Consider the following 17,972-nt stretch of genomic DNA (forward strand, 5'->3'; position numbering starts at 1 on the left):
GTATTGCACGTCACTATCAATAGCATCATTGTTTCCATAGCTACAAATGTAGACTGCTTCAAAGGAAAGAAGCAGAGAACCTGAAAATGACAATGCACAATCAAAACAGGCACACAGAGTTTTCAGACAGCACATGTGGGATGGAGAAAGGAAGTAACATGGTGGCACAGAGTTCTGTGGGGTTTTTGCATTTGACAGTAATGCCAGTGATCCGAGCACATCAAGCTCAGAACACTTAAGTAGCAGTAAACCTCTCACTGCAATATCACTTGATATATTTCTACACCTAGTGGAAGGAAAAGAACAGAAAGGATGGAAAATACCAGCAGGAATCACCAAAGCAAATATACAGGGCAGATGCCCCCCTTGCAGATCTAGCCACCTGCAGACTCAGACATATTTTTAATCAGCTTTCCTTGGCATTTTCAGTGGTCCTGTATAGTTGTGAAGACAATCAAATCCTTTATACTGCTCTTAGCACAAATGATGCCAAAACATACATGCTACACCTCGTACTAACACTATCCATTCCAGGAGAGGATACAGCATCAAAGTGAATCACTGCACAGGGGGTAGATACAGAACTCGAGGGTGAGAACGTACAGGGAAACATGCAGTCTCACCACAGGAAAGGCACTCCACAGCATCTAGCAACTATTCTGTCCTTCAGTATTAAGTTCCTGCCCTCTAAATATTACCTATGTAACAGCATAGTTCACTATCAACTAACTACTCCAGAACTACAAAAACATCCTCATAACATTCATACTGGATATGGAGGTAAATTCTCTCCTTCCTACAGCTGTAATTCCTGAGGTCCATAAATGTGGACCTTTCTCTGTCAATTCTATAATGATGGGTGTTGGAATACAACCAAGACTAGCATCCAAGACTTGCAACAGTACCACTCTTCTTCTCAGAAGAAGAAACTGCATAATGTAGAGGTATACTGTAATTTAATTTAAAAAAAAAAAAAAAAATCACTAAAACCAACAAAAAACCCCAAACACTTATTTCCAGTACCTTAGAGTACCCTGGCATTTGCAATGTAGTAACAAACTCAGTAGTATACACAGGGAGCAAGATGCCTCCATAGGTTGTGACGGCATATTCTGAAACGCATAGTATCAGACTAATTCTTCCCTTATCAAGGTGAGTGACAGCACTTAGAAAAATCCCACCTACCACATCCTTCCTCAGTTTCACAGGCTCTAAGGAATACAGTTATCTGCGATATCATTTTCTCCTAACAATCTTTTTCAAGGGAGCAGTTGATAAAAGCCACATGAGAACACAGTGTTATCTGCACACTACGCTGGTACAAGCAGAGGACAGGGGAATGGTTATTAGAAGATGGTGGTCACTATTTCCTCAAATGTTGTCACTGCATGGCTATTGCTCCTTTACAGCAACATTTGCTAAGTATCACGCTTTGGAGGCATAGCTTCTACAAAGAATATCGGATCACAGTAAACTAAGAAGTAGTTTGGATTACAAATTCAGCCCTTGCTATACATGAGTACTGGCATATATGACCTTCAACAATTGTCACAAGAACAGAACAAACACCTCATTATCTTCATTACGGAACTGAAAGCCCCAACTGTTAGTAATTCTAATCAGCTTTAGCAAACGCTATTTTAACACTCGGGGCAGTGAGGAAGGTAGAGAATCAAAGTCTCAGTCACAAGAATATTACTATTCAGACAAGACTAATCTTATTGCTACAAAATAAAGCTATCATCTCTCAAATGAAGCTAGTGCAGACAGCAATACAATAACCATTAAACTTACAAATTAGAGCGCCTAATCCTTGCAGCATATGTTTGACTGAAAAAGTAAGCAAAGCACAGACCAGAAAGCTAAACAAAGGTTTAGCAGGACCAGCAGTAGGTCTAAAATGGAAGTTCCTCAAAGACAACTCTTACTCTTTTAATTATGTGTGCCATGCATCAGATTAAAAAAAAAAAAAAAAAAAAAAGGCACACCAGGCTCTGAAACTTAGAAAAGCTGCACAATATAGGCCTCATATTACTTCTCAAGTTTCTTCTTTAAGACCTAGCTTGCAGCAGTAAGTTAGTGTTGCTGAAATCTGAGATTTATATATGAGCAAATTGTGATGTGAAAATACTCTGGATTCTAGTGTCTTATCTGTTAATTGCTGGCTGGAATGGACTCTGTTGGAGAGGAAGTAAAAGTAGAGGGGTTTACATTTTTCATGTTTGCCTCAGGCTACTAGCAGAAAAATTCAGGACTTTTTCTAAGGTATGTCAGTACCAACGATGTGTCACATATCATTTCTTTATAATTAGGCTGATAGCCAAAAAGAATAATGCAGCTGACATTCTATTAAAATAAAAAGTATTCCCCAAGGCATAAAAACACTGACACAAGCATCTTAAAAAAGGCAGTGTAAAAATGATATGAGGAACTATTTCTCCGTGCTGCTGTCTCTTCAATCACAGATTCAAATAAGTCACTCTAAGTTACGCATGCATTGACTATTTAAATATCCTATGCTGATTAAAAAAAACCCCATACCTGAAAGCAAAATGCAGTAAAACCCTTCTTTGTCTATGAATACAAGCTACTATAAGAATAAAAGGCTATCCACACTCTACATTACTCTAGACTACAATTTGGTAGTCCATCTTTCTTTAAACCTTCAAATAAGTAACCAATCACAAATCAAATACATTTTTAAAAAATAGAAAAACAGCCTTTTTATCAAGAGTTTGCAATTTACTTGAAGCACAAGGATGTTTCTATAACGATTCAAGCCTTAAATACTGAATTTGTAAACACCAGAACTTTCTCTATAGAATTTTCTATAAAATGCCTCTGACAGAATCAGGATTTAGGAAAGCCAGGGCTGTAACCCCATTTGGTTTGGAACATACTTAGTTCATATTGTGTCTGAAAGTTAGACAGACTAGAAGAATTGCTAGCTCACAAAATTATGTTTTATAGCCAAAGTGATGGTCTTCACTCAGTGCGGCCAAACTTTAGTTCTTTGTTAACGCAAGTAGTAAGAGATGTCCCATCTATTCCTTGCAGGTACACGTCACACAAAATACGTGCTATTTGATGTGTCGATGTTGTATAAAGTACTGGAAGAAAGCATTTCCACATTTGTGGATTTCAGCAACATTATTCAAAATATAAGACTTCAAATTCAGTTTCTTTCTGAAGCCAACCAATAGCACATTTACATTTTTTTCTAACAGCTATTAATACTTTTCCTGGTTGGCCAGAAAAAAAGTTCTTCATGAAGCTGGCAGATCTAGTTCTTTGTTCGCTCTGCACAGTGCTTTCATTGCCAACACAATGATAGACAGAGAAGTATTGTGTTTTCAAATGTATTACAAGGAATCCTGTGATTTAGTTGTTGCTATTAAAGAATTATATTCAGAGATGATATATTCTGAAGTGAAATTATTTCCACCTAACTATCTTCCTCTTATGTTCTAGACATAGGATTTGTAATACAGTTGATTACAGCAATATCATACTGCAGAAAAAGGCAGGTGACTTTAAAAAAAAAAAAAAAGGTATCTATTGTTTTGTTGCCTATTCCTTGAATACTGCCAAAGGAACGACTACTTAGTTTTCTCTCTGTACTCTAACACCAGTGTGCACAATCTTAAATGATCTTTTGATTTACCATGCTACAAAAATAAGTTGACATGTACAAAAATAAATATGGCAGGTAATGCTGTAGAAAGTCAGCGCTCTTCAGAAGTTTAATACTCAATGCGCCACTTGCACTTTATCGACAACAAGGGAAGGACCACTGCTACGCTGGAAGACACAAACTGATACCATCCCTTTACCGCTGATTTACAAAGAACTGAAAAGGTTTTTGATGCCTTGATTTGCTGAGCATACACCTGAGGTTTTGTGCCCTATCCTCGCTCCCCATTTTCAAATTTCCCTGCATCACCAAGATTCGCGTCACTTACCTCAGCAGTTCCATTACAGTCTGGAGGCTGCGCAGGGTAATGTTAAATTTTGGCATGAGGTGACACTAAATATAATGGGTCACAAGCTTGACCAGTTTCTCAGACAAAGTCACCAGGGGAGAAGAGAAACAGTTTCTCTGTGTTCCCCCTCCATGTACTAAATAAGCTGAGAAAAGACTTCTTTCTCAATGTGGAAGTACATGACAAATGTGCAAAGATTCTGTTTAGAAAGATCAAAAACTTATTAAAAACAATGTAAGCTTTGGTATATTGCTTTTTAATATATGGAGCATATTTTCACATATAAATTCATGTATACAATTGCATTTTGAAACACATTTGTGGTGTTAACAGTAAGGTAACCCCATATTGTTCTAGATGTGCATTCTCACATAGATGGATAACTAAGGTTAAGTTTGTTAAATCATTCAATTTTTTCAAAATGGTGAATATGACGAACTAACTGAAATTAGCAACATATTTGAAAATAGGAAGAGAAAAAAGCATGCATCAGAGTTCAATTTGAGACTATTTTTTAACTTCTGGGCATAGAACACATCACAGTTACTGATGATACCTCAGTTCACCTCAAAAACTAAACTGAATATATATCAGATGCTTTCTATTACAGTTAACTTGCAAAAAGAAAAATCAATGCCTCTAACAAAGTAAAAAAATTGATTTTTTTTTTTTCCACCTGATAAAAACAGCCACAAACAAGTTAGAAAGCACTGTGTTCTAGGAATAAACAAGTAGTTGTATAATTATGTATTTCAGTTTGTGACAGCAAAGTCATTTTTCTCCATTATTATTAGAATTTATTTTGGTTTGGTTTTTTTGATAAATGCAATTAAAGCTTTATTAAAAAAAAATAAATGTATAAGTGCATCTCAAAATCCCCAAGCATTTACTGTCACTTACATGAAAGCACAGTGGCTAAATAAGCCCCACTACTGGAGTTCAATGTCTGGAAATTTATATATTGATGCTATTAGAATAATTACATTAGAAATCCTTCCCAGAGAGAATCCCTGGAGTGTATGCATTTGGTTTGTTTTTTTCTGTAAGTTGTGGCAATTGCAGATAAGTAATATCTTTAATCAGTTTTTTCCCCCCTCATATGAAGTAAGTTAATGGTTCCGACTTCCCTGCACTCTGAAAATCTTTGTCCACAGACAGAAATACAAAATATTGTATTATACAGTTAATATTTGGCTTTAAAATATAAGAATTCATTTTACAAATCGATTTTACAAGTGAACACTTGAACTCAAAACATGTTGCAGTCTCTGGCACATCACCACCATCACATATCATATGTATCAATGCAGAAAGTGAATGAAATACATCAGGTATTTCAAACTGAAAACAACTGTTTCAGAACATGATGCAAAGTTGACGTGTGTGCATATTCTACCATTTAAAACAACAAATCTGGTCATTTCTCAAAACAGGAGTCACTAGTAGTACCTGGGATATATATCTACTTTGCACATGCCATTTAAGCTGCATTAGGCAGCACAAATGTCAACAGACACAAAACATTCCGAATTAGTGGCAGGTGATCATGTTCTGAAATCAGACTGCTCCATTCAATGCAGAGCACAGCGGCAGCATCTATTGATGAAATTGGAGAGAAACAGCAAAAATAATGGCCTCGTTTGCTAGGCAAGAGTCCAGGACTTCACCATTTCCTAAAGTCCCTTCCTCAGCTTTTAAAAAATGCAAAGACTTACCTTCCTGTACACCAGCATGTTTGGGGATTCATCGGCCACCCCGTTGCTGCTTTGCCCATAATTATTTCCTTGTGCCATGTCCCACAGATTTGATCTGCTTTCAGACGCTGCACTGTAAAGGGTAAAAGTGGTTTCAGTAAGACATTGCCTCAGGTCTCCTTCCTTCCCTGATGATTAACGGACCTGACTTTCTACCAACGTGTTGTCAGGATCAGTATATGCTCTTACTCCACAGATATTTACATTGGAGCAAAGCTGCTAATTCACCATTTACTGTCATTACTCTCTTTTGCCTGTAAATAATGAATGTAATATGTTAATCTAATTTAGACGTTAATGAATTGTCACTCCGAATAGCTCCCTGACATACCACTAACCACCATATCATGCAGACGCCTCCTTCCACCCCTGCACAGGCTTCACCGAGGGATACTCCACACCCTCCAGACCACAGTTTTGGGACGACAAGCTGGGCCCACGACTCTGTATTCAGCGGTGCCCACTCCTCACGGCTCGGGCCATAGCAACTCTCACAACCCGCAAATGCACCAAAAGCAAACCAGACGCTTTAAACTTGCCTTTAATTCACCAGCACGTGCGTGCTCTTACACAGATGCCGGGGGAGGGAAGCAGGTGATGGGGGGGGAAAGGAAGAAACAAGCCAGAAAACCTTTCCGGTTGCTTTCACCTACTTTCACTGTACTTCAGTGCAAAACACGGGCTCCGCTGCCAGCCCCGTCTGCTCCCCGCCCTCCCCCCGGTCACACGGGAGCTGCACTAAGCAAGAGCTCAGATCATGCCGTAGCTTCGGCTTTGCACGCAGGTGTAAGAATGTGCTCCATCTACAGACCACACCGACGGCTGCGGAGAGCCCGGAGGGCTGAGCTCTACTCCAAACACTTACCTCCAGAGCCCTCCTCTGCCCTCCCCCCGCCCCCGACCCCTCTCACTGCACCTCGTCCCCACCGCCGGCTCGCCCTGCCCTGCCCTGGCCCCGCAGCGCCCGTCCGTGGGTGCGCGCCTCTCGGCAGCAAATGGCCGGGTGAACCGGCTCGCCCGGCAGGGAGCCCGGCGCGGAGCCCGCGGTTTCAGCACCGCGGACAGCGGCAGCGGCGCCGCCCGGGGCGACTGACGGCGGCGCCCCGGCCTCCCCCCGCGGGCGGCCCGGGGCGGGGGCGCGGAGGGGCGCGGAGCGCGGCTGCCCGCCCGGCTCGTTTACCTCCTGGGCCAAGGTCACTGCGCGGTGGCCGCGGCTCCTCGCCTCCTCCTGCTGCTCCTGGCGCGCCCCGCGCGGTCGGTGTCAGCCGGCAGCGGGCGGAGGGACGCGGTGATCGCTCATCACACACACACGCACACACACACACACTGCGGGCGGAGGCGCTGCTGCTGCTTCTGCTGCTGGTACCGCCGCCGCCGAGGCTGCGGCTCTCCCCTGCTCTGCCGGAGCGGCGGCAGCTCAGCTCCCTCCCCGCAATGGAGCGGCCGTCACGTGGGGGACGGGCACGTCAAAGGTGCTGCTGCCGCTCCGCCACACAGCAGCCCTCCTCCTCCTCCTCCTCCTCGGCGCTCTCGGCTCGCTCACCGAAAACAGCGGCCAAGAAACTGCAGCTGCCAGCAGATCTGACAGCAGCCCCTGTAAATGAGATTAGGCAGCACTGGAGGGCTGGGCAGGAAAAGAATGTGGGCTAGTGGGATAGGGAAGGGAGGGGGCGAGTTGGTGGAGAAAGACACTGGTGAGGAAACTGTGTCGCCTCATCTTTACTCCTTTACCGACAGCAACAGGGAATCTGCCTGCTCCTCTGCCTTACGCTGGACACTTCATGCATGTTTCGCAGGGAGAACTAGGGAGAGCTTGTGCCATGTTGGCACTGCAGACCTCTCTGAGCCGTGGAACGGAGAGAGCAGACAGGTAGGAAGGAGCCCTGAGGCCACCTCAGGACACCCTCGGGGCTGTTTGCTATGTCCCAGGCAACTGCCTGATTTGGGAAGACAATGATAAAAGATCAGGTCTGTAAGTCTTACTTCCTCAGCATATATGGACAAGAATGCTTTGATTTCCCAAAAGGATTGAAATGTCCAGAACTCAACACCCGCAAGAACACAAGATACTTCAGTGGTTAAGCTGTGGGATATTCCCATTTGAAAGTATCTTTTCTGGAACCAGTAACTCTCATTACAAGGATGATCTTGCAAAAGTCGTCATCTACTGTGCACTGCACCTTGTGGAGTGCGCACTGGTAAATCACACAATTCCAGCACAGATGTTTCCATACATACCATGTCATCTCCATTCTTACTTTTTCTACCTTTCTCATCTCCAAGAGACTCAAGTCTAGAAGTTTGCTATTATTAACTACTGCAACTACTGTTAACCTCCAAAATTTGCAGAGGCCTTCAGATCCTTTAACAGAGAATGTGATAAATTAAATAAGGCATCAATAGGGAGTCACAGTGGCCACAACAAAATAAAGGAGAAAGGACAGGGCTGGTCTGGACTTCATGGAGAGCTGAGGAAAGGAAGACACAGGTTTGATAATGGTCCTAGAATGACCACCACAGAAAAGAAAGATGATCTCCAACATGAATAGGAATGTTCTTCAGAGAAAGAAGTAGTAAAAGGTAAAATGACACAACACAGAATAAGAGATACTGTATGCCTCAACTTTTACAGAGGAGAATAATTTATGTCACAAGGAAAAGGCAACGTGGAAACAAATGCTGTGAACAAGAGAGAAATCTGAGGCTTTGAGATGGAAGAGAGATCAACACAAGTGAAAGAATTCAACAGCACAAGAGGAAAGTGAAAAAGTATCAATGGTGAAAATAGTGGGCAGAGAAAATTATGATATTAAAGAATAAACAGAGAACTGAGAAAAGGCTTTCCCTAAAATCCACTTGACATGCAACATCATAGGATCATAGGATATCCTGAGTTGGAAGAGACCCATAAGGATCACCGAGTCCAACTCCTGGCTCCACACAGGACCAGCCGAATCAGAGCATATGACTGAAAGCATTATCCAGACACTTCTTGAACTCAGTCAAGCTCGGTGCTGTGACCACTTCCCTAGGGAGCCTCTTCCAGTGCCCAACCACCCTCTCAGTGAAGAACCTTTTCCTGATATCCAACCTAAACCTCCTCTGTCGCAGCTTCATTCTGTTCCCACAGGTTCTATCACTGATGAGGCTAAGCAATGAAATCTGAATCAATATACCAAACTTCCAACAGACCCTGGGATTCAGTCCAGTTCACTGTTGAGAAATGTGTACCAGCAACAACGATCTCAGTCTATAATTTCCCTAGCTTTCACACAGACGTCCTAAATGAGCAGCACTGCAGTGTTCGCATCTCACGGATTTGACTGTGTAAGGCTGAGGCGTGTACTGGAAGTCAAGAGAAATGCCTCCCAAAATCTGTTAAGAACACAAGTTACACTCTTGTGGTTGTATGGCATCAAAATAAACTCAGAATCTTATTTATCAGACTGGTGTTCAAATTTCTTTTTCAGAGTAAAAATGGGAACTGCACAAAATAGGCTTTAAATACAATTTTACACTAAAAGAGGGATAGGAAGAAAATAATTTAAAATATTGATAATACACATATTCCTTCAATTTGTTCTGCCAGCCAACACTTAACACAGTAATTGTGTTAAAGGGCATTTAAAAAAAAAAAAAATCAAACATTAGCAAGTTTCCAATACAGTCTTACATTTGTTTTCTAATTCTGCCTCATCTTGTTACTAATCCAAGTTAAAAAAAAAATACCAAAAAAAAACCCAACAGAGAAAATCAAATTTTCTTGTACTGCAATTCTTGGACTACATACATGAAGTTGTTTACAAGATGATTCCAATCTACCTATTTACTATAAAGCTATTCAGCAAATGGATTTTGGCAGAGGTTGTGTGTCTTTGAAAAACTCCCCAACAAAGCTGACTAATTTAGGCAGCAACATTTCCAAGCTTTTATTTTCTGAGAATTTCTTCAAAACTAAAGGCAGAGGTATCCCCAACTGAGTTAGATTTTGGCTATACAGCCTCCAAGCTTACCTTTGCTTTAACCATACTGATTAATTTCAGAAATAAAGTAAAATACAAAATGCTATACTAGTTAGGAGAGGTTTATATATTTTCCTTGAAAGTAACCAAATTTCATTGTCATAAATTAAGTTCTAAAGCAAGTATGTAGACAGAGCAATAGGTGTTTGTCCAGTAACATCAAAAGGAACTATATTTCACACACACACTTTAATCTTGTCCTCAGAGTCGGAGGAGTAACTCAAAAATCCCAGTGATATGTCTCATAACTACAGACTTGCTATGCTGAAGCACACCAAAATTTTTTTCCACTTCACCAGCATGTCCACTATCAAAATGAAATAGAAGCTCAAAACCCTGAAAGGGTTAAACAGAAGGGAAAACCAGAAACAACCCAACAGAGTTTCCTTTCTGTCATCATTTTGTGGTGAAAGAGACCCTGGGCTGGACTACTTCCACGAATGCAAGTAAAAAGGAAAGAATTTCTTTTAAAAATACATAACTGGATAATCTCATTCTAATGCAGTTGGATGTGTTGATTCAATAGCCTATAAAAGGCTTTAATTCATAAATTACTTACACATCTTTCCCATGTTGAGAGTCATCACTTATCTCATACACAACCAGCGTTAGCATCCCCAGAAAGCAAGGTTTGCCAGAAGAGGAATGGCCTGTTTCAAAATGCAAGGCAAAACTACTCATTAATAAAACAAAGATGATGGGAAAGGCTGCCAAGGGGCAGCTTTATCTAACGAGGCAATAAAGTACACATGATTTAGCAAGGTGGTAACTACATTTTCCGTGTTCATTTTGCATTGTCAATACAACTCAAGTATTCCAATAACATCACATGCACATGGTACACATAACACACAGGCATTTTTAAGTCAAAATATTACGTCAGGATGTATATGACAATCTATGTGGATGTGAAAGAGATCAGGAAGTTTGCTGTCTGTCCTGCTGGCCAGTGCTGTAGCATTATGTCAGTAGGCTGTCTATATCCATCCATTTCTCTCGTCTTATGCCTAGACTGAATGTTCCTTGGGATAAAGACATGCTGTGCAAACTCTTAGCACAGCATGATCTTGTTCCATGACCAAGTCTTTAAAACATTACAGCATTATACACAATCACATTCAAATTTACTAAAATAACACAAACATTCTAGTTAACTAGGCTCTAAACACTGGCATGAGCTAATACTGTGCTACCTTAAAGTATAAAACCCAGATTTTTTTTTCCACTAGCCTTGCTAAGCACAGAGACAGTCTGTCTACCTCACTTCAATTGAACAGCTATGTTTGTGACCCTACAGAACTGCAAGTGTTTCAGTGCCAGGCTCCGAATCAGTAGCTAAAGATTCCAGGCCCAATCCTTGGCCTTTCTGATGAGATTTGAACACCCGCTCCTTCAGGAGTGAATTGCAATCAATCCATTTAATGTAGGCCTTCAAATGTCATTCAGATGATTACAGGTTACGGCATGTATTTGCTAGAACTGAACCCAGAACTGACTTACAAACTTCACTACTTCCTTCACGGCACTTTTTTTTTTTAAGACCTAGGCAATTGGTTTCTCACCTACCTGTCAACCCTACTGAAACTTTAATTACGTTTGTCAGTTTATGATGCTGAAGATCAAAGCTATTTGTACTCTGTTGGTTAGGGCAAGAGTTAAAACCCAACAAAAGTAGGACCTTTAAAACAGAAAAGGTGGTAACTAAAAAGCAATCTAGATTTAACAAGAAAAAACAATGAACTGATAGAACAACAAAAAAAAAAAAGGCAAAGCCACGGACAGACATAATTTCACAGGAATGGAAAGTTATTAGAAATAAGGAAAGCCCACATTTCCATAATCTTTTTTAAAAAAAAAAAAAAAAAATTGATATATCTATACACCCATACATATCACAATACAATTTGCAGATATATAAAACTTTAATTCAACTAATTTCACACCCTACTGAAAATGTCAATTAATAGAAAATCCACAGCTACATAGAATTTGATATCAATATGGTACCGACCACAGCTATCCATGGAAATTCAACAGCTTCTACAGACAAAGCAGAACAACCTCAATTAGTTGTACTGCGGTCCTGACAATTAAGCCAGTTCTAATTATATCCAAAAGAGGGCAGTCTTTCTCAAAGACAAAGAGGTTACATTAGCTGTCTGATACACAAGAAGTATGGATCAACATTAATTTTCTTTTCCACAGAAAGAACTACCACAACCAGCTATACAACCTCATGTCCTCAAAAAGTGAGAGTATTTACAGAAATGAGACCTATTACACTGTATTCCTTAAAAACTGCCTGGAAGACTCAAGATTAACTACTCCCAATCTTACATCTAAATTACCAACTAGAGAAATCAAGCAAGCATGCAGGAATAGAGAATCACCAGAAAAAAAGATGGAGATTTGAGTCAAATTTGGATCTCATAATACCAGCATCCTTGACTCAAGCACAGTCTTGAATCCTGGTCTCTCAACTCCCAGAACAGCTCTTGGGGAGGCTTTTCCATTTTGTGTAAAAACCTTATTGACACAGAACGAACCTGGAGTTTGGAGACTGGGACACTTGGTCTCTGCTTCAGATACAATATTTAAGAGTGTATTGCTCTGAGCATTTCTTATTACTTGCTGTTTATGACACCCTCCTGAGAGGCAAAAATCAGAGATTTATAGGTTAACATCCACATCTTCAGATGCTGCATACCTCACATAGGAGTGTCCCAATTATCAAGCAATTTTATATGAAGTAGGAGAAGAAAACACAATGATTGTGGTTTTGTGAATTTAGCCACAATTCTTTTAGCCCAAGCTATTAGCTTAATTCAACCTGACAGCAGTAAAAAGAAAAAACAAAACACATCCAAAACCAACCAAACAAAAACCCCATAGTATTGGAAGGAGTGTGTGGCTAAAACAACAACAAACTCCAACAAACCAAGTAACTGGCCCTTCCCCTTTATTCCTCAAGAAAATCTCTTGGGTCTGATTCACAGGACTGCATTTGCTCAGATCAAAATAGAATAAGCCACTTATTAAGGATTAATTAGGAATAAGTCACTGATTTAGAACCCTTTGGCATGAAAGGACTAGAAAAAGGAGGACTCAGAAGCCCTCTAAAGGGAGGGGGAAAAGTGCACCATGTATGAGAATGCCATGGTTACAGACCAGAACAGATTAATTGTTGAAAAACATCATAACAGAATTAACAGGAGACACTGAGAACTAGCTGGAGGAATAATTTGTGTGGCAAAGAATTGAGCTGATAAAGATAACCCAGCAGAATTAAAAAAGGAAAAAACAAGAAAAAAAAAAAAAAAAAGAAGTGGCTCAGAAGAGATGGTAGAAAGCACAGAATGAGACATAGGACTTGGTCACAGTTAGCAGGGACAATTCTTGCGAGTTGTTGAAATGGCGTTTGGGGGAGTGGCAGATGCCTTTAATAAGTTCATAAGGAGAAATTAGAGAAACTGAGAAATTTTGAAAAGTAAAAATTGTTCCTTAGTGTATCTGATCTCCTCCTATTTACACAAAGACAGTATTTCTAGAAGCTTCTGACAAATAGTAAATGCCAAAAATGCAGAGTACATGCCGAATTTTGTAGGTTTTTGTCAGTCATCACAGGTGGTTTCTTTCATTAAAGAAGAATTTTTCTTCGACGTACCTTTTTAACTGCAAGCTAAGTTTACACATACCATAAAAATAATAAAAACTGTGGAGATTATCGTCAGGAAATAGCTTCAAACGGTAGCACAGCACCATCGTAGGTAGCCTGCAAGTGCCAAACTTGGCTATGCAAGCTACTACTGAAATTCCCCGTTTTGCTCAGTCCTTCCAGCAATCAGGGTTGATGTGACTTAATCTAATTAATTCACTGAGCTGAACGCACTGGAGAAAGAGAGCTCAGCAGTTTAACAGGCTTTGTTCATCATCTTTCTTTCTTTCCCCCACCTTTCATTTTGAAGTTCCCTCTATCATTCACGAATTCCCAGCCTCACATCCACAGATAATCTAATCAAACAGCTTTTTACTCCCTCTCCAAGGTCACTTTGTTTTTCTAAAGGTTTAAATCAGCCAGAATCAATTCGCTGATTGTGCATCACAAACTGAACCAATGTACATCCATTTATATCCAAGTACACACAATAAATATAGTTATTCCCTTACAGAAATAAATGGAGTTTTCATTCTTTTCAAACTCTATATAGCATTCATACAGAAAGGAGGACTTTTTTTAAAAATTAAATTCTCCAGAAACTCAAGGGACTAAAAATTACAAAAAGCAAATAAGCAGGTGTCCATGTTGGCTAAAGATTCCCATTTAAAAAAAAAGTTATAGAACCGTAAAGTAGGGTTTTTTCAAACCACAGTATATAAACTCAAGTCCTTCCCAGAACTCACCCCTTATCACAAAGATTTCCCCTTCAGACTACACGATTGTTAGCAGATATTCGACTTTTATACAATTTCTCAAATATTAAAGGAAATTTCCTTAAACCTCCAAAGTGCAGATGTATAGTTCAAAACAATTGGCTGAGAAAGCAAATTATTTTTTTGAAAAAAACCCACCTTGGCTCTATTCTCTCTAAAATTGTAACAAGAGGTTAGGAAGAAGAGTTCAAACAACAATAAATCTAGATCTTCGAAGTAGTCAGCCAGAACAATTCAGACAGTCAAGAAAAGTCTTACAAAAACTTTAATATTGTAAAGCTTGCCTCAGCTTCCGATATTTGGGAGTTAGCGAGTAAAACCACACATCTTTACTTAAATTATACTACAATATGAAGCCACATTGCAAGCAAGGAAAGCTAAGTAAGCCTGACCCAGAGCTCATAGCCTGAAATAACCAGGCAGTGAGGTAAAATAAGTAGTAGTAAATTAAAAGATGCAAGACATGTAGGAAAAGAAATCTAATTTTGTGTAGTCTCTTTCCAAAATGTCTGATCTTTGTTAGTGTACACAGTATCATTCTGCAGTTCACGTAAAGAACTGCTAAACACAAGGATATATGTGGTTGGCTTTGTCACTAGCTTCTACTTCAGTACTGGAAGCATACAGTGAAGCCTAACGAGGTATCTGACAGATAAAATGCTTGGCATGAAAAAATTGGTTTCCCCCTAACATAAGAATGGTTTAAACCTTATATTTTGCAAGAGAATGGAGACAGAAAGGAGCAGTAAAATAAACTGGGGTTATAGAAAGCAGAGCTTTGCTGTGCCTAGATAGGGAACTAAAATTTTATACAAGGGAATCAGGCATCCAGCATGAGATCTGCAGAACATAAAGACTTGTCTTCTATGGCAGGAGAGAAAGATATTTAGTCACGGGCCTTTGGATAACAGAAGAGAGAGAGATGGAGACAAGTGAATAAAGAGGTCATGATAGTCAAGGCAGGAAGGTAGCATGAATACATCCAGACTGAAAAATGTTCCACAGTGGGGGGAGTACAGTACTACTTATTTAATAAGGAAGCAGACGGAAATCAGACTCCACAATCTCAATGACTGCATGCCAAATGAAACTTGCGCAGCTGCCAGTGGTAAAGGAAGAGGATGGACTAGGATGAGAGAGAGCAAGGAGGATAATTCAGAAAGCAAGGATTGATCCCATTTTCTCTGCAAATTGGTTAGATTATCAGGGGAAAATTAATGAAAGGAAAACTAAAGCTAAGGATATACAAGAAAAAAATCTGAGCAATATAGAAAATAATGCACTTGACTTTTCATCTCAACGGAGAACACAGAATGAAGGTAAGGTTCAGGGAGTCACAGGGAACCAAAATACTTGGACAAAAAAAAAAAGCAAAGAGCATTACAGATAGAGAGCAAAAAGATTCCACTCTTATTGGGCAAGGACAACCAGTCTTTAATTGGGACCATCTACTTCCTGAATACAAATAATGAGGGAACAAGTTCTGAGCGAGTTTCAAACAGGGAGAGCATCACTGAGTCTAGGAATAAGTTTAGCTAGCAAGGAACAAGGCTGGTTGCAGAGTACAAAAAACTAATGTATTAGTCTAAGCCACAATAGTTTTCAGGGATTTCTCTAAAGGCACAAAAAGCCACAACAGAGACTGCAAAAAACTAAGTAAATGGCTTTTATGTGGCAGAGGGAACTGAAATTTACAGACATGAACTCACAGCGATGTTCATAGTTTCTTTCACATTCTCTCTCTCTCTCTCTCCTATGCAGCATTTGCTCATCTGATAGTGCTACAGGATGCTAACGCAAAGGTTATCTAATTTGTGCGTTTGGCCTCATGGTACTACTTGTTCTACATTCGTGACTGTGGCTATGTAATATATGCAACAGATAATTTTATGTTATTATAACGCAGTTATATCTAGCACACATTAATCAGAGAAAGTGGCTTCATATTGGCTCAGATTGTTCCAAACAATTTGATAGTGGAAGAATAAACAGAAGCGAGATCTGGCTTTAGCTCAGCTAGTTCCCTTTAGACCAAGAGCTCACCTAGCGAAAAGCAGCAGTCAAGATGCTTCCTTTGGCACGCAGCAGATGTTCAGAAGCGACCAATGGTTAGGCCCGCAGATTCAGCTAGCTCTTCGCAGTTGACCTCATGTTTAATTTCCGAGTTGTTTTGAGACGATTTCTATGGCCATATATTACTATTTCAGTTCTCATAAGTGGAAGTGTTTTTCATTCTCCTAAAATATCACCAAACTTTGCAAACATGTTAAGCGGAAGGACCTTGAAATCTGGAACCAACCCTGAAATCTATACTGATGGTATCCTGCAAAGTACCAATCACTTTCACAGCAAGATTCATCAGGCATGAGACTTCTATCCAGGAAACAAATTGCAAATGTGGAATTGTAGGTACGCATCCCTGCCTAACCACTTTTTTAGCCAACTAAATGTCACTTTAGTTTGGTGAAGCATGTTCCAGTATATTGTTGCTAACGTTATAAATGCCTACATTGCTTTGCCAGTCACAAACCAGCTTCCAATTACTTGTCCTTCCCAACCCCATCCCTGAGGGTACGCACAATAACCCAATGATTTGTCTGCAAGCACCTGTGACAATGGAAGGCCAGAATTCATTAATTAGAGCAGGAAGAGGATAAAGTCATGAGCTTGAACTGATGATGGGCAATTTAACAAGAACATGAAAATGTTTCAGTTCTAAACGTTGCCAGGTAATAATACTGTCATCACAGGATACTAGTGCTGCATCCACAATAGTCCTCTTCACCCTGGCCTCTCTCCATTTTACTACCCAGCACTTGGGCAATGCTACCTAAATAACCTCTCCATGCCAGCAATTCAGAGGGAAACAAACAGGACAGAAGTCACACCTCCTCCTCCTCCTTGTACTCAATGCTGATTCTTCCTTCCTGCAGTCTGCAGAAAAGCAAAGAATTGCCAGTCAGTAATGCAGTCTGTGGGTATGGAGAGAAGACTGCTTTGAGGCGATGCCTGCACATGTTAAAGCAGCCAAACTTTATGCTGCAGTATTTATTCTGGGACAAAAATCCTCTAAAAGTCCTACAACTCCAGAGAAATGAGATACTTTACTAAGTTTTTGCTGCCAACTGTAAGAGAGGCCCACCTCACAGGCCATTCCTTCTTCCTCAAACCACTAGTCCTGCATTCTAAAAGTAAGAATGCTGTCACATTATTTACTGATATCAAATATTCATAGTTTCATCCATCAGCATGAGAAAGTGAGGAGTTTTGCCTTTTCAACATACTGTCTTTCTGCAATATTCCAAGATCCTTCCTCGCCCAGCTCTCTTGCCAAAAGAGACATTATTAATTTATTGTCATAGTGGAAGCCAAGTAGCTCTAAAACATCTCAAAATCAGAAACCATCCCCAGCAAGAATATAGCACTATAATTAAGAGGCAAGAAATCAGGTAAGATCTTCAAAAGTTCCAATATGCCATTTAAAAGGTGATATCTCTTCCCTTTAAAAATAAATAATCACATAAAGAAATGCAACACTGATGTCCGAGCCAAATAAACACCCCTACCAACAAGGGAACCTGAGCACATGGTAAAATACAACTGACTTCACTTAATGTTAATAAAGTATTTTTGTAGATTTTCTTGGAACAGTATCTAAAACACTACAATTAAATATGCGAAGCAGGAACAAAGGGAATGGAAAAGGAGCTTTCTAGGGCATCACAAGTGGGACGTAATGCATGGTATGGTTTTCTTCAGATTTTTCGCTTCTTAAAATTGTG

General features: G+C 40.0%; 1 protein-coding gene across 7 annotated transcripts in view; it reads right to left on the reverse strand.

The window, feature by feature from the left end:
- Positions 1 to 7,230, reverse strand: part of RGS7 (regulator of G protein signaling 7) — a 252,466-nt gene extending 245,236 nt beyond the window's left edge. For all 7 annotated transcript variants that reach the window (XM_054822275.1, XM_054822269.1, XM_054822271.1 and 4 more), the window contains exons 1-2: positions 6,918 to 7,230; positions 5,699 to 5,810 (exon numbers count right to left, since the gene is read on the reverse strand). Coding sequence is in view for 6 of the 7 variants with exons in the window: in XM_054822269.1 (XP_054678244.1) it covers positions 5,699 to 5,776 (78 nt within the window). In the remaining variant the exon portion in view is untranslated. The remainder of the gene's footprint in view (positions 1 to 5,698; positions 5,811 to 6,917) is intronic.
- Positions 7,231 to 17,972: the final 10,742 nt, after the last annotated feature.

The sequence above is a fragment of the Grus americana genome, chromosome 3 (assembly GCF_028858705.1).
Source record: "Grus americana isolate bGruAme1 chromosome 3, bGruAme1.mat, whole genome shotgun sequence".
Lineage (NCBI taxonomy): Eukaryota > Metazoa > Chordata > Aves > Gruiformes > Gruidae > Grus > Grus americana.